The sequence below is a fragment of the Varanus komodoensis genome, unplaced genomic scaffold (assembly GCF_004798865.1).
Source record: "Varanus komodoensis strain SLA01 unplaced genomic scaffold, ASM479886v1 scaffold46_3, whole genome shotgun sequence".
NCBI lineage: Eukaryota > Metazoa > Chordata > Lepidosauria > Squamata > Varanidae > Varanus > Varanus komodoensis.
Genome location: NW_025336044.1, coordinates 4523585 through 4540464, shown reverse-complemented (window position 1 = coordinate 4540464; position 16880 = coordinate 4523585). Strand labels below are relative to the sequence as shown.

Here is a 16880-nt window from a genome sequence, read left to right as displayed (position 1 = left end):
ACTTATATTTGAAGAGCTATACTTATGACGAAAAATGTACCAACTGCCTTCATTTTAAGACATAAATATAAATTAAGTAACATTTTCTGAAAGTATGGGCTAGGGAAATCAGACCTCTGGCTGATTCAAAATTTATTTATTTATTTATTTATTCATTTATTTATTTATTTATTTGGGATTCTTATATGCGGGATCCAATAGTATAATAGCACCAATGTACTATCATACTGAAAATCCATTTAATTTTTTCCATTGCTCTCAATTAGTTTTTATTAGCTGATAAACATGAACAGGACTATTGCTACAATATATCTTACACTCAGAGCCCAGCCATCCACAGCCTACAAAAGACACAGGACAAAGAGTTAGAGAGCATGACATGATTAAGACAAGAACATTTAATACGTTCCCTCTGCTTACAAGAGCTTCTAAAGATGACCCTCCCTCAAAACATTAATTCCAGGCAGTTTTTGTGGCTTTAGGCAGGGGCTTGTGGGAGGGGAGGGTTGTCATGCCTGATGGCAGAACACGAAGCATGCCATGAAAAAGCTAATCTCCAGCTTCATTATAAAAGAGAACTCACATCAGACAAGATAAGGCATGGTTTTGAATCTAGCAGACTACAAACTGCAGTGACCTGTAAAAACTATTAACAGCACTGAAGAGTAACCAGTGAGATGCACTTCTCCAAGGAGAAAGATGCTCCAAAGTTCCTCCATACGATGCAGCCCCAAATAAAGTTAGCTGAAGACATGCTGCTGGTATTTCATGCAAGGCATAAACATAAAAAGTGATCAAATGCAGTCCCAGACTAACTCTACAACTGCAGAGGCACTTTCTCAGTTTGCTGTTTCTAGAAATTGCTGCCAGGAAATTGTAGTTGAAGGAATTCTTCACCTACTGGTGACCATATTCACTGTTGTGTATTTATATTGCTTTTTCATAAACTGTTGCAGAAAAATCTAAATATTTCTAGATAGAATATAAGATATTTATACCCTGCTTTTCCTTTAAGGGTAGCTCCCAAAGCAGTTTATAGATGAAATGTAGATTAGGGTCCAATATACTGATACATGCAGGTGCTTACTGCAGTCTTCGATCATTGTCAGTTGTTGTCACAGACCAGATGCCTGGTTCTTTCCCTCGGAGGGAGCAAGCAAAGAGCTGCAAACTAATTCAAGGGCTGGCTGCTGCTAAACATGCCAACCTACAGGAAGAGTCTCCCACTGCACCATAGAGTCTGTTCGCCTTGCAGTGAAAGGCATTCATCATTCTACAATATGGGCCACAAATTGAATAAGGGCTACCAGACATGACAGTGAAGCGGGATTTCTGTGTGCAAAGTCGGTGGAGCCCCGGATATGAACGACAGACAGCAGGAAATGCTTCTCATCTTCAAGCCCAGCTTGTGAACTACCTAAATGTAAGACCATGCTCACTGCTTGAAACAAAATGCAGACTTTGAACACTATACTCCAAGAGGTATTAATATATGCTATTCAAATACAGAATGCCACTCTAGGTCATTCTAGAAGAGTACGATATAAATTATACTATTGCAAACATTTCAGTTACCTGTAATAAATAAAGTATATTTGCAAGATCTCTGAGCAAATGACCTAGGGGCTACAGTCTGAATGTACTCACAGCAAATCATGGCACAGTGGTCAAACTGTCCTATGTAGCATGCTATAGGCCAGTGGTGGCGAACCTATGGCACACGTGCCACAGCGGGCATGCAGAGCCCTCTCTGTTCGCACACGAGTCAAGTTGCCCCAGCATCACCCCAGCAGCTAAGCATCAGACAACAGCGCATATAGCTGCAGCTTGTCCGAGCTTTCGCATGGCTGGTCAGTGCACTGCCAAGGATATATATAAATATTTGCTTGGACTGGCTGTGAGTTTTAATACATTCATTTTTATTAACACAAAATTTTGGCTTTGAGTTTTCTTATGAAAATTGAAATTTAATATCTAAGATTTAGCAAAGAGATGTTCTAATTAAGAGACTGAGATTATTCCAATGTTGTGCTGTCCCCCTGGCATATTTGAATCTGCAGCATCATATTTGTTTTTTCTAAACTAAAACCTCAGTATTAAGGTTTTATTGCAGTGTTGGCACTTTGCAATAAATAAGTGGGTTTGGGGTTGCAGCTTGAGCACTTGGTCTCTAAAAGGTTCGCCATCACTGCTGTAGGCTGTCGTTTATAAGCTTCCATATAGTTTGAAGTGCCTGATCCTGCCTAATCTTGGAAGTTAAGCAGGGTCAAGCCCGGTTGAAATCTGGATGGGTGACTTAAATGTTGCGCACCACCTACAGAGCTTTGGCTACAGGTGCTATAGAAATGTAAGTAACAACAACAGATTTAGGCTCAGAAGCATGAGAGGAGACTGTACAGGAACAAAATTAGATCATGGAATGCCACAGCAATATGGACTAGACCAGACCTGACCTGACCTTTAGCAAAAAGGAGAAAATGGTTCATAATACATTGTTCTGAATATTTAATATATTCACTTTAAAAAACAGCATTTTCAACAGCTATCCTCTTCTTTACTTTACTGCATTATTATAAGCAACAATACATCACACACTCACAATTCCACAAGGTTTGGGAGCTTCTGGGCAAGGTTTTCTGGCTAAAAAAAAAGAGAAAAAGATAACATTTCAGTTTAGTTCTTAAATGATAAATACCTGACATCAAATTAGCAAACTGGTGTGCCGAATTTAAGATGCTGCTGAAGTGCCGGTTTCTATCTCGGGGCACAAAACTACCACTCTGCCTAGCACTGACAATGCAAGGAGGACCCAAAGGTATCAGAGGACAGAACTATCTGGAACAGATAGTCTACAACTTTACCCAGCTTGAAGAATCAAGGCATCAAAATATTAACAGGCGTGATGACAAACAAAGTAACTGATTGGCTCAACATAAACTGATGGCTCACACAGCTCATGGCATTCTTTCGCCCAACATTAGACTAGAAATCCTGCTGAAAATTCAAGTTGCCACTAGACCATTGTGTGCATGTTTGTTAAGCCAAACGACAATCAGCCCTTTGTGGCTTTCCATGGCTTGTTTTCCTGTCACCAATCCTCCTGGTGGCCTTTGTGACAGGACTCCTTGTATTTTCCATCAGCACCCCTTATGCAGTTGGACCCCTGGAGCTGCCAGCCCCTGGGGAAACTCCCCTGCTGAATCAGACTGCCAAATGGAATAGGTTTTCCGAGCCTTTGTGAATGCAGCAGAGTATCTGCAAACTTCTGAGGGTACTCTTGCACAAGACTGCCTCTTAATATCCCCCGCCTGGCAATTGCATCTTCCCCTTGGGCACTTCCTGAGTGAAATTCCCCCAACCTCCTGTATCAGATTGCAAAAAAAAATCATATTCTGAGTCTTATTAACATGGAAACATGTGAACATTTTTTTTTCTTTTCAGAGCCTCCTGAACTGGCCTGACTGATGGTGCATCCAGTATACCATTAACACCCTATCATTTCACCCTCCCATTTCACTATCCTTTATCATTTCATTCTTTTGCTTGCAAGCTCTCTTCTTTAAGGGTCCTTCATCTACTCCAGGAGTGATTAGACCCACCCCAAAAGCTCCTTCTCCTGCAGCTGCTGGCCACTTTTCAGCTCACAGCCACCCTTCATGCTTGTTCCTTCCCTCTATTGGTTTATTTTGTTAGCTGACAGATACAGAGTTTATGGGTCACAAAGCAGCAAGGCCAATCAGTGAAGATATGCAAATTTCAACACACAGCCATGAGAGAGAGTGGTAAAGATATAGAAATTTCAACAACAACAGCTGAGTGGGATTTACTAGACATGCAGCAATGTCAAGGCAAAGCACAGCAGTGAAGTAGATGGGATATGCAAATTTCGAGAGAGAGATCAGTAAATAACAGCAGTGAAAGGGACTGGTAAATTTATAAACTCCTTGGTACAGCAGTATAGCTGAAGGCAAAAATTATGCATATTTCATAGCAGGCCACCCCATTCACAAAAACAGTTTGGATGGCTGCTAAATATAAGGATTTCCTTTAAAACAGGGTTTTTGACAGGGATTAAACAGGACTTAAACAAAAAAAGGACATATACAGATACCATGACTGCATATATCCCTTTCAAAAACTCCAGTTTTAAAAGAAGCCCTTAAATTTTGTCAGCTGTTATAATTAACTCCTTCCATAAATGAGGTGGGATGCATTTTTCTACTTTTCTGAGTACGTAGGTTAGTAAAGGTGTAGGACACTTAAAATGGTCAAATCCAAACTTAAAACCTATAGTTGCTTTCTGCAAAGTGGCTCATCTACTCCTCACTCTTTTTCATAAGCAAATACAGCAATATTGCTTTATGCTTGAAAGCTTTTCATTAGACAGCTGTCAGGAAAAAGCAAAGTAGTGGACTGGGAGCCTAGCTTTGACAATACCCATGGGTGTTGCCTGCCTCAACACCAGGCACTCACTGGGATATTGACCAGACCAAGGCTTTATATTTTGGGCAGTCGAACTTGCACTCCTGAGTAACTCTGAACTGCCAAAAATCCCACACAAACATTTGCACACATTTCTGTCACACACACACAAAGTTGTGAATCAGCAATAGTTGTGCCAATGTACCTTTTGGGCAGTTTGGAAGGGCTGCCATGTCCAAAAAAGCCCACCTCCCAGCAAAGGGGAGGGAAAAGCTGTGGCAATTGAGATAGGAGTGAGGGCAGAAAGCAGCGCAGGTTATGCTGCCTGCGTCTCAGATACCTGCAGAGGGGAAAGGAATGGGGAGCAGCCTACAGTGATTCTGTTGTTGTTTCACAGCTTATTCATGTGGCTGGTTCCCAAAATAATTCAAACTCCAATTTGTTGTCTTTGCTGCAACAAACTAACATGCCTTCCTCTTTGGAAATAATTACTGTAATAAATTATCCAACAATAACAAATTATCCATCTTCTAAACATGGAGATCGTCTAGAACAACATTTTATAAGAGATCATTTTGCAGCAGACTTGTCACACTATTTTCATATGATACTCTTGGTGTTTTGCCTTAAGACAGTCTGCATGGGACTTATTTTGCAAACTGAATGACTACCACATAACTACCGAGAGAGTTTGATACCTGGCGAAACTTCTAAAAGCCTTGAATATTTACTAGGAAGACAGCAAGACCCACTTCTGCACATCTCACACCCAAATCCAGTAATCATAGAATAGCAGAGTTGGAAGGGGCCATGAAGGTCATTGGGTCCAACCCCTGCTGTTGTAGGTCACCAACTTAAACCATCCCACACAGGTGGCCATCCAGTCTCCTTTGGAATGTTTCTGGTGTGGGAGAGCCCACCATCCTGCTAGGCAGCTGCTTCCACTGCCATACTGCTCTGACAGTGAGAAAGCTTTTCCTGATGATCAGCCTGAATCTGGGTTGTCACAATTGGAACTGATTCCATGTCCTACACTTTGGTATCAGCGAGAAGAGATCTGACATCCTTTGAGGTACTCATAGGGGGATATCATGTCCCCTTCTCAAGGCTGAACATGCACAGTTCTCTCAGTCTCTCCTCATAGGGCAGTGTTCCCAAACACTGTGTGCTGCTTCTTTCTACCTGGTGCTCCTGTTCAGTGAACATGTCTCCAGCTTTTTTGAATTGCACCACTTAAAGTACAGGCAGCACTGTTCTAGCCAGAAGCATTATCATAATTCTTCAGCTTGTTTTCTACAAGACTGCCATGCTGCAGTAATTTTTGGTTTTGGTTTCCACCTACTGGAGAGTCCATGCTAAACACCTTGATTTCTCCCCACAAGACATTTTTGTAGTATTAAAAACATCTGATATCCTTAAGCTTCCTTACAATCAAGTCTGAATAGTTTCTAATGATCTTGCAACATAAAGACCAGGTCTGCACAATGAAAATAAGCCACTCTGGCTTATTTAAATCATGATGTGCATGAGATCCATGTGAGGTGTTTGTCATGTCACTGGAATCCAAAGAGCTTACTGAAGAGAGAAACAACACTCCAATAACCCTGTAACTATGGGTTGTTTTATCTTGTAACAAACCATGCAACCTTGGGTTCAGAAGACATAGAAGCTGCACCTAAACACAGTGAGCATGAATCACTGTATTTACAGATATACAGGAGAGCCAGTGTGGTGTAGTGGTTAAGAATGTGAGGCTGGGACTCAGACGACCTGGGTTCTAGTCCCTGCTCAGCCATGGAGCCAACTGGGTGACTTTGGGCCAGTCACAGACTCTCAGCCCAACCTACCTCACAGGATTGTTGTTGTGGGGATAAGATAGAGGAGGAGAATGATGTAAGCTGCCTTGAGCCCTTTGTAGGAAAAAAGCAGGATATAAATCGAAAAATAAATAAAAAAAATAATAATAAAAAGATATTATGCCCTCCACTCACAATTTAAATAAGCCACCACCCTTTAACATAAACTGCCTTGGCATCACTCAAAGCAGCCTAAAGTATTCATTGGCTTAACTATTTCAACAAATCTAAAAATCTTCTCAATTTATTCCTATCAATACTTTTGATCAGTGTGCCACCATACAAATTTTTGTAGTTCTCAAACTGCAAGCATCATGCTAAATAAGAAATAGTACATACAAAACCTCTTTTTGTTTTTAAAAGTCAAATGCTTTCCTCAAATACTTTAAAGAGAACTCAATATACAATGTACATATTTTGTAACTGTTATGCCACCCTATCTCTCTGGAGAGGAGAACACGCTTTGCATGCAGGAGGTCCTTGGCTCAGTACAAAAATGAGGAAGCCCACCACCCCCAGCGCCTCCGTTCTTCTCCTGATAATGTGAACCTAGCAAAGGTACACAATCTGGGCATGATACTACTGACATTTTACAACAGCCCAGTAAGACAAAAGTAATGTGACAAACAATGAACATTTTAAAGTGATCTATATGGATGAGTTAGGCTATGGTTTTCCCAGTTGCAATGTATGGCTATGAAACCTGGACCATAAGGAAGGCTTAGCACCAAAGAACTGAGACCTTTGAATTGTCGTGCTGGAGAAGACTCCTGCGAATCCCCTGGACAGCAAGGTGATCAAACTGGTCAGTCCTAGAGGAGATCAACCCTGACTGCTCTTTAGAAGGCCAGATACTGAAGATGAAACTCAAATACTTTGGCCACCTAAAGAGAAGGAAGGACTCCCTGTAGAAGACCCTGATGCTGGGAAAAATTGACGGCAAAAGAAGAAGGGGATGGCAGAGAATGAGGTGGCTGGATGGAGTCACTGAAGCAGTGGGTGTGAGCTTAAGTGGACTCCAGGGGATGATGGAGGACAGGAAGGCCTGGACGAGTGTTTTCCATGGGGTCACAATGGGTTGGACATGACTTCACAACGGACAGCAACAACATATGGATGAGTTAACTAGATTGATAGAAATAACGGGAACAGAGAAAAGCAGCTGTCCCAGATTTACTGGGTCAGACTTTACTCATCTGCTAAATATCATAAAATAAACTACCCTTCTAGCATTTCCTCACTGTGAGCACAGCTTGATGGGTAATTTGACAGTTCTCACCCAAGGTGATTTTCTAGTGTGACATGTTAGGAATTTATTCATCTCTCCTTATTTAAGAAAAGGGAAAGAGTAGGTCGATATAACATCCAATAAAGTGACTCATGTAATTCAAAATGAGCTGTGGTGGGGAACTGGAGAGCTCCAACAAGCCATACCACCCACATTTTAGCTACATAACAAGCCCCACCCAGGCAGTGATTCGGAAATTGCGCCCTGCATGGGCCATGACTTAAATAAGCCACTATGGCTTCCGTTTATCATGTGAACCAGCACAATATGTACTAACTACCTAGATAAAATGGCAGCTGTTTGCTGGATCTGTTAGTTTGAGTAGCTGAATTTCAGTCAACCAGCAGACTCGATCCCCTCTCAAAATTCTGAGATGATCAGTAGAAACCGAAGTCTATCAATTTCTCATGACAAGTTTTTAAAACCATGTGTTTGCTTTGCTGTCAGAATGTGAATCAGAACAGACGGTGACAATGGGCTGCTGTTTGCTGCTTCTCCATAGGGCAACCTGTGTGGAAAAGAAAAGAAACACCTTCCCAATCCTTATTTGACACCCTTGACGTTATCTATGACAAAAGGCTTCGATGACCCTTCAACTCAGGAAGAAGCCAGAAACTGTGTGATCCCCAGGGCAGTCCATGAAAGCCTACAGTAATGAGTATTTCAGTAGATAGCTTCCAGGTCCAAAATACACAGAGTACACAACCTTTAGAAAGCCTTAGCTGTATTTAAGACTAGCCAACCAATTTTGTGCCCTGCTTCACGGGCATCTGTTTCCAAAAAAGGTGAAATATTCCCATGGAATTCCTTCTCTTCACTATAGGAGAGGGCTCCACAACATCCTTTGGCTGAAAACCTGATCAGGGACAGATTCAGGAACAGGAAGGTGAAACTGCTGACCTAATATTTTTCATTTTTTTAATTAAAAAATTGAAGAGGATAGGGATTGGAGAGCTTTGCTGATGCTGTTGGAGTTCCCTGCTGGTACCATGTTGGAGGGCTCAGGTCTAGGAGGATCCTTATGTGCCATTTTTACTATCAGCATAACATATATATTTCATATTGGAGGAAAGAGAAAGCAGGCATGCTGTATCATCTCATTCTCCTTTTTTATAAACATAAAAAGCAGAAGACTAGGAGAAAGTTTTCTCCCATTTCCCCCTTTTTTCCAATAGGGGCTTAAAGAAGAAAGTTGTTTCTTTCTGTGCAATCTGCATTAGTCACAACTTCCCTCAGAGCAACAGGTTTTGATCAGCAGAATATAATTTTGCAAAACCATGCTTTCTAAAGTAAAAATGCAAATCAATATGAACTCTCAGTCATAATTTATAGTATCATAAAATCCAGTTCTCAATGTTCTGTCAATGCAGTCTTTTAACACTCTGCTACAACCTGGAGTCACTAGAGTGCTTTGGCTACTGTGTGATAAAGCAATGTAATAAACAGAGGGGAATGAAGAGGTTATCCACTACTCTAATTGTGGGAATGCCTTTTACTTTCTCCAATGTAAGTGACCAGCCACCATTAACCCATATGTGAAAACTTGAAACCCTGCAATCAAGGGCTGGGTCCTGTCAACAAACCCTATCCATCACAACAGCAAGTGTTTGGCTTGTTATGCACTGAAAAAAATCATACCAAGGTGGTTAATGAATTTCTTTTCATATAGAGTCTTTCCAAGTACTGCAGACCTTCATCCTTCAGCAGTTCCAAAGGAAAGTGATGCAGATTTCGGTAGTTTAAGAATAAATTCTTGTGTCTTTCTAGTTTCGCCTCCAATATTGTTTTACAGAGTTCTGATGCCATGGCAGATACTGGCCCAGTCACCATAGCAGAACTCTATGCACAGCAGAAGTTGATCATTTCTAAAATGGAAAATGAAATACAGAAAGTATTGTAAGAAAGATCTTAGCTTGCTATTTTCCTGAAGACTTTCTTTCTGAAACATATTTTTTGTCTATTTTAAAACATTGCATATTACATATTTAATGCAAAATGTGCATATGTTGCATATTTAACAATATTAAGGGCAATCAATAAAAGTAAAAACACAGTACAGAAAATCCAAAATACAAGCACTACAGAAAATTATAAATCTAACATTGCACAAGATTTTAATTTAAAACTAATACACACACAAACCAAGCAGCATCAGACCCAGGAAAATTCATCTGATGAATTTTGTCAAGTGGTTTACAAGCAAAATGAAAAGTAGGTGGATATCTGACCAGTTAACAAATTACCCTTTCAAAGTTATGAAATTCTAGAATCCAACATGGCTCTTATATCTGGGGAAGTTATGCAAAGCTTGGAATAGTTAAGAGTTTGTGAAGAGAACTGAATACAGTATGAAAAATATTCATGAAATGCATATGCACACACATACACTTATTTTAGCTCCCTACTGCCTCTGAACAAATTAATTGTGAAAGTTTTCAAGACAACACAAAAACCTGTTCACTACAGACAGAAGAAATATACACACCATGAAAAGCAATTTCTCTTCCAAACTACCTTTAGCTCTCAGAAATCCACCTCTACAATATTGTCCAAACATATAATGCTGCTAACCACTGCATGGAGTCAAGACCACATTATACCTGCCCTGACAAGGTTTGGTCTTGTGCTGCCCCACAACTATGGAATGCACCCCCTCAGGAGCGGTCCATTCCCCATAGCCTATAGAAAGCTGCCCTAATACAGAAAGCATCCTCAAGTGGCAACATTCATAATGTGTTTGAAGGGCACCAAAGAACTTCATTTCACAGAAAGTAATAGTGATGGTGGCAAAGCATACATAAGATTGCCTAAGGTTGGCTCAAGATGTGTATCACTCTTACTACAAGATGATTCCTCTTAACATCTTAGAGGATTTTCCATCTATGCAGACAACATGATAAAAACAGATGTCAAAAACCAAGATGCACATCCTGCTTCTGGCATGGCAGACATCCTGTAGACAATGCCACTCTAAGCAGGTGCTTTAGTTTGTCTTAATGGTTCAGTTGACCCTATTACTGGCAACCTAGGGCCACTCCAGGCAAAGCAAGATGTCTATATGAATTTTACAAAATCAGCACACGCATATTTTTCAGAACTTTCATCTTGGCAGGACATGTGCCTCCATTTATAAATAGGAGATCACAATTACAATCCCTTACAATCCCTCCTATTAATCCAGATGACAGGAGATGGGGAAACTCTTTTAAGGACCTGGGGAACTGCTGTCAGTCAGTGGAACAGTATCTCAAACAAATAAAATGATGAATGCAGTAGTCCAAAGGTTTGGGGAGCACCAAGTTGGGGAAGGCCAGTGCTGAGAAGGTCAACCTAGATGAATGAATGATTGGCCACAATTATTTTTATCATGTAAGTATACTTCTATACCACCACGCAGCAAAGTCAGAAAGGTAGGCACTTGCATGTCCAAAAAACCTACAGGTCGAATTTCCACACAGGTTGTAACTGAGATATTTGCAAAGTCTCTTGTGGGCATCTGGTTGGCCAGCACGTTTGGTCCAACTCAGCATTTATTTAATTAAATTTACAGCTCGCCGTTTTTTCTTATAAAGAACACAAAGCAGCTTACATACTACTCCTGCGGCTCTCAATCTTATCTCCACAACAACAACCCTGTGAGGTAGGCTGGGCAGAGGGTCTGTGCCCGGCCTCAAGTCACTCGGATGGCTCCATGGCTGCGCAGGGGCTGGAACCCAGATCGCCCGAGTTCCCCTACACCATACTGGCCCTCTTTTCTGATTTTCTCTCTCTTAGTTGTTCTGAACTTCCCCTGCTTTTTCTATAAAATCCTGCAGTGGAAGACCTAAAGAAGCATGAAAAGAAGGGCAATGAAAGGAGGGGTGGGGAGCAAGCGAAAGCAAGAAAGGGACGCATGGCTCTATTCTTACCAGGAGAGAGGGGCCGTTGTGGGCAGCGTGGGTGGAAAAGGGGAAGCCCTTTCGGTGTCTCTACAGCAACAGCAACTCAGTACGAACAGACGGTGAGGGAAACAAAGAAGCGAGGCCCGTCTCCGAGGCCAAAACTATACCCCTGTTGAAAGGGGAGAAAGCCTACAATTCCCAGCATGTCCCAGGTCGCTGACTGGGGCATGCTGGGAGTTGTAGGCTTCCCCCTTTCTCTCAACAGGGATAGACATAGGCCTTTGTTTCCGACCACCCCCGGCCACCTCGAGGGGAGCCGAGGTAAAGGCGGGCGTCGCACTTACCTGCTGAGGGGGACCGTGAGCGGCCCAAAGCGGGGACCATGTTTCATTCAGCGGGAGGTAATAGGCCGGGAAGAGAAGCCATACCAAAGCGCGTCAACATCCGTCAACTGAAGGAGGCGGGAAGGAAACCTCAAACACGGGACGCTGATTGGGACAAAAAGTCACGCGAGAGTTCGGCTCTTTCCGAAACCCGCGCCGCGCCCCCTCCCGCCAGAGGCGTACAAGGCGAACTCAAGCCGCAAAGAGCTCCGTCACGTGGAAGAGGGAAGGGGCCGGGCGTGGCATGCTCCGCCCACCTCTCCTCCGCCTCCTTTCCTGCTTGCCCCGGCCACGCCCTCCGCGGTCGGGTCTAGTAACTCCGCCTTACAGGCGCTTGGCTTTTGACCTCTCCCTTGTGCCCGCTCACTGCCTGTATTAGTCGCCACCAAAACCCATGCGCCTGGGAACAGTGTGGATGTGCACTCTGTTCATCACGGCTTTGGGGAGTTTGCATAGGCCCAGTTTATCCTTTTGGGGTTGCAAGAGCCCTCTGTGCTAAATTTGGGCTACTGTGCTCTCTGAACCCACCTGTGCTAATGATGCACAAATCAATAGGTAGAACTTGCGTGCAGTCATTGGCACATAAGCAGGCCTAGGAAAACCCCTCTTTTCTAGGAATCGGCATGTGGGCATCCTCGAAATGGAGCTGGCACTGCCCAGGTACCAGTCCAGAGAAAGCTAGTTGCCGCTTGACTGATAACAGCAGCACAAACAAAGGCAGTGCACACCAGTCCACCCCATCCTCCTCCCAGAGGTCATCTACAGGACAAGTGAGACAGTTTCCATTCCAAAACCAGACCTGAAACCCATCTAGATAATCCATTTCATCCCTACGTGCTGAACTGCCTGGCCTCACCCGTTCAAACACCTTGACCAGTGTGAGATTTAAAACTCCTTGAGACAGGATTCGAGTAGGTACAAGCAGTTTATTCCATACAAGAAGCATTTGCAAAGGCTGGCTCAATGTCTCAGTTGCCTGAGGAACAAAGAGCAATTATTTCAAATATCAATGAGATTATATACATTCCTTTCCCCAAGGCGCAACACTATCCCTGCTTCGCCATTGGCTGTTTACTAAAAAGTCACAATCATCCCCATCTGCCTATATCATACTACTGCTTAATATGTTCCCCCTTCCCGATCATACATCCCATGTTCATGCTAATGAGCCTGTTACCTATGAGAGGAGTGTCAGTTACTATTCATAAGCCTATTAAGCGTGTGCAGTACCTTTTAAAAGTTCAACAGGCCGAAGTGGCCTTGAAAATTCTTACTTAGACGCCAAAATGTTTCTTAAATCTTGTGGGGAGGATGAGATAATGAGAATAGGCCTTTCTCCAGGCTCGTTATCCCCAGTTGTAAAGTAATCCATTGTCTGCTCTCCTCCACTGAAAGTGACAGTTTTACCACTGTCCCCCAATATTACCCCTTCTGGTATTTTTCCGGACTTTTGATGTAATAAACATCATTACTCTTAGAACAACCATTTACATGTTTTGATTCTCAGGCTTTTTTGCCTTAAGAGACTTCAAAGATCCTGTCCTATTCCTGTTTTTCACCCTTAACACTTAGTAACAGTAACATTTCATTTCTCAAAACCAGGAAGGGAATATTTGCAGCAGGTCTATAATTGTTCACACCTGCTGGGTCCAGGCTTGGCTTTTTTAGGAGTGGCTTAATCACAGCCAGCTTTAAAGGGCCTGTGTAGCACCAATCCCTCTCTGAATGAGGCATTTACAGCCTCCTGGACCGAGGTGCAAATTGCCTTCCTTGCTTCCTTCCCTCCCCCAATTAACCATGTTGGCAAGGGTCAAGTATGCAGGTGATAGGTCCAACCTGGCCAAGCACCTTGTCCACATCCTCAGGCCTCAATAACTGAAACTCAGCCAACAAAACCGAGTAGAAAATTGCAGCCTACATAAATAGGCTTTGTGACATGTCATTTGTGGCATGAGAGCCATTGTGGTGTTGTGGTTGAGAGGGATGGACTGGGAGTTAGGGGATCTGGGTCCAAGTCCAAACTGAACCATTAAGCTGACTGGGTGACTTCAGGTCAGCCACTGACTCTCAGCTGAACCAACCTCACAGGGTTGTTGTTATGAGGATAAAATGGAAAGAGAAAAACCTTGCAAGCCACCTGCAGTTCCTTGCAAAAAGAAGGGTGGGGTATGAATGGCATGTAACAATAATTACTAGTTGGTCAAAGTATCCAGAGATTATTTATTTATTTAAAGTATTTATATGCTGTCCTGTTGCGAAAGCCTCAGGACGGCTCACATAGATAAAATACAACAAAATATAACATATGTAGATAAAATTATCGACCCACACTGGCTGCAATAAAAATGTATAAGTCATGATATTAAAACTTATTAAAATATTGCTGAAATAAAAAGGTCTTAATCTGGCGCCAAAAAACATATAATGACGGCACCAGGTGGACCACTCTGGGGAGCGCATTCCATAGACGGGGCATCACCGCAGAGAAGGCCCTCCTCCGGGTACTTTGCCTCCTAATATCTTTCACGGAGGGTTCCTGCAGGAGGCCTCTGCTGCCGATCTCAAGGGGCGGGAGGGCAAATATGGAAGAAGGCGTTCCTTCAGGTATCCAGGTCCCAAGCCATTAAGGGCTTTATAGGTAATGACCAGCACCTTGAATTGAGCCCAGACTTCGATGGGAAGCCAGTGGAGCTGATAGAGGACTGGGGTTATATGAAAATAACACCCAGTCCCCGTCAGCACCATCTGAAGTATCTGGACTGTCTTCAAGGGCAGCCCCACGTAGAGCACGGTGCAGAAATCCAACCGGGAAGTAACCAATGCATGTGTCACTGTCACTAGGCAATCTTCCTCTAGGAAGGGACACAGCTGATGGATTAGCTGAAGCTGAAGGAAAGCACTCCTCACCACCGCAGTCACTGGAGCTTCCAAGGACTGCTCTGGGTCGAGGAGCACTCCCAAGCTGTGGACCCTGTCCCTCAGAGGGAGTGCAACCCTGTCCAGGGTAAGGCCCAAGTCACCTACCCAGGAGCTCAATCCACCCACCAGCAGGACTTATGTCTTGTCTGGATTGAGTTTCAGTTTATTGGCCCTCATCCAGTCCATTACCTCAGCCAGGCACCGGTTCAGTACAGCCACTGCCTCACCTGGATTGGTTGAAAAAGAGAGGTAGAGCTGGGTGTCATCAGCGTACTGATGACTCTGCAGCCCACACCTCCGGATGACCTCTCCCAGCGGTTTCATGTAGATGTTGAAGAACAAGGGGGACAAGATGGACCCCTGCGGAACTCCATGGCATAGCAGCCATGACGCAGAGCCAAAGTCCCCCAGCACCACCTTCTGGAATTGGCCATCGAGGTAGGAGCAGAACCACTGCCTAGCAGTGCCTCCTACTCCCAGTCCCGCCAGCCTGTCCAGAAGAATACCTTGGTCGATGGTATCGAAAGCCGCTGAGAGGTGCAGGAGGACCAATAGGGCCGCACTCCCCCGTCCCTCTCCCCACACAGGCCATCGTACAGGGCGACCAGGGCAGAATCAGCTATAATTAAACTAGGGCTACTTCCTTGCTTATTTGCTTATTATGGGGGCGGGGGGGGGGGGGAGAACTGCAAGAATCTAGTCCGAAGCACTCAATCCATTCATTTTATTAGAACAAGGGAAATATGTATAATTATTATTCATAGCCTCATCACTTTCTTATACTTTCTTGCACTGATGCATCGTAGGCACAGTGTAAGTGTGAATAATTATGTGCTGCCCAAGCACAAGAGCACTTACATAGGATCATAATCCTAGCAATCTGGAGAAAAATCCTTCCTCAGGCTATCCAGCTTTTTCCCCTGTTGTTTGCTAGAAGTGAAATCTTGCTTTGCAGAACTCTTTCTTCTGGGAGAAGGCCAATCCTTTCAGGAAACAATGCCGTTTTTCTGCCATGTGACCAGGGAATGGAAATCAAACGGACTGAGAGTGAGAATTGTTCAAAGAAAAGGTTTAAATCAAGGACACAGTACTGTGTGTATCTTAAACAGACACACATATCATAAGGATTACACAGTTTCTTAACAGAAGCAGAATAGGCTGCAGTTTTGAGTCTGATCGTGTCCCTTGGTGCAGGCACCAGCCCCAGCCATGCCGCGGCTGCCTAAATGGCAAAAGGATTCCCACATGTCACACCAACCCAGCGTGGCAACAAGGCACAGTGGGGTGGTTGTTGGCAAAACAGCCCATGGTGACAGCTGACAACTGGGCTCACTGTTAGCCCCCTCCCACGCCCTCCTTATACCCTGGTCTTGCCACAGATACCTCAAAGGACGCCCGCACGTTATCTCCCTTTCCCTGCTGCAATCATTTCCCCCGCTCGCACACTTTTTTCTCTCCAGAGATTGCAGAAGTCAGAATGACAACCACCTGCAGTCCCTTCAGAGGATCTGCTTGCAGCTGGCAGAGCCTGTGTTTAGAAAATGTGCGACAGCAGTGCCCTTTATAACTGCACTTGTCAATTGCAGGCCATGGCAGCTAAACAAGTGTAGGCCTTGGAAGCTTTGTCTGGGCCAAGCTGGACGTTGGCTGGACATTGCCCAGAAGAGGCTCCGAATTCTTTCCCTCACGTTTGACGGCTGACACAGGGCAAGCTGTTAAGAATGAAAGCCAAAGGGATCTTTGCAGGCAAAAAGGGGGTATTCTGGGATGTACTTCCCTTACCCAGCTAGTCCATTTGCTGGTGCACATTTTTCACTCTCTCCTAAGCCTCCAGGTGCTTGAGAAGGTGCAAATGTACATTACCTATTTCTAGGGCCCCCTGAGTGCAAGCTTCTTGACTGGGCAGTGAGTGGCTTTTGGCCTTTGTATACGCCTGGGGAATTCTGGCTAGGGAATACCGGAACTTGCAGGACTCTTTCTGTCTAAACACACACAGGATCACTCCTGAAAGCTGGATGGTGCAGAACTGTTCAATAAAACTGGATCCACAACTTTGCCCATAACTTGTCATCTTATTTAAGGGTAGTGAAATGGAGGGAGGACAAATTTCACTAGATATTCTCCCAGGAGT

General features: G+C 43.7%; 1 protein-coding gene across 6 annotated transcripts in view; it reads right to left on the bottom strand.

Annotated features, from left to right (window-relative positions):
• Positions 1–11926, bottom strand: part of LRRC28 (leucine rich repeat containing 28) — a 67143-nt gene extending 55217 nt beyond the window's left edge. For 4 of the 6 annotated variants that reach the window (XR_006416167.1, XR_006416166.1, XM_044444989.1 and 1 more), the window contains exons 1-3: positions 11475–11612; positions 9205–9431; positions 2600–2640 (exon numbers count right to left, since the gene is read on the bottom strand). Coding sequence is in view for 4 of the 6 variants with exons in the window: in XM_044444989.1 (XP_044300924.1) it covers positions 2600–2640; positions 9205–9396 (233 nt within the window). In the remaining 2 variants the exon portion in view is untranslated. Of the gene's footprint in view, positions 1–2599; positions 2641–9204; positions 9432–11474; positions 11613–11791 lie in introns of those variants that run through there. The other 2 variants (XM_044444991.1, XM_044444992.1) reach the window with 2 other exon arrangements.
• Positions 11927–16880: the final 4954 nt, after the last annotated feature.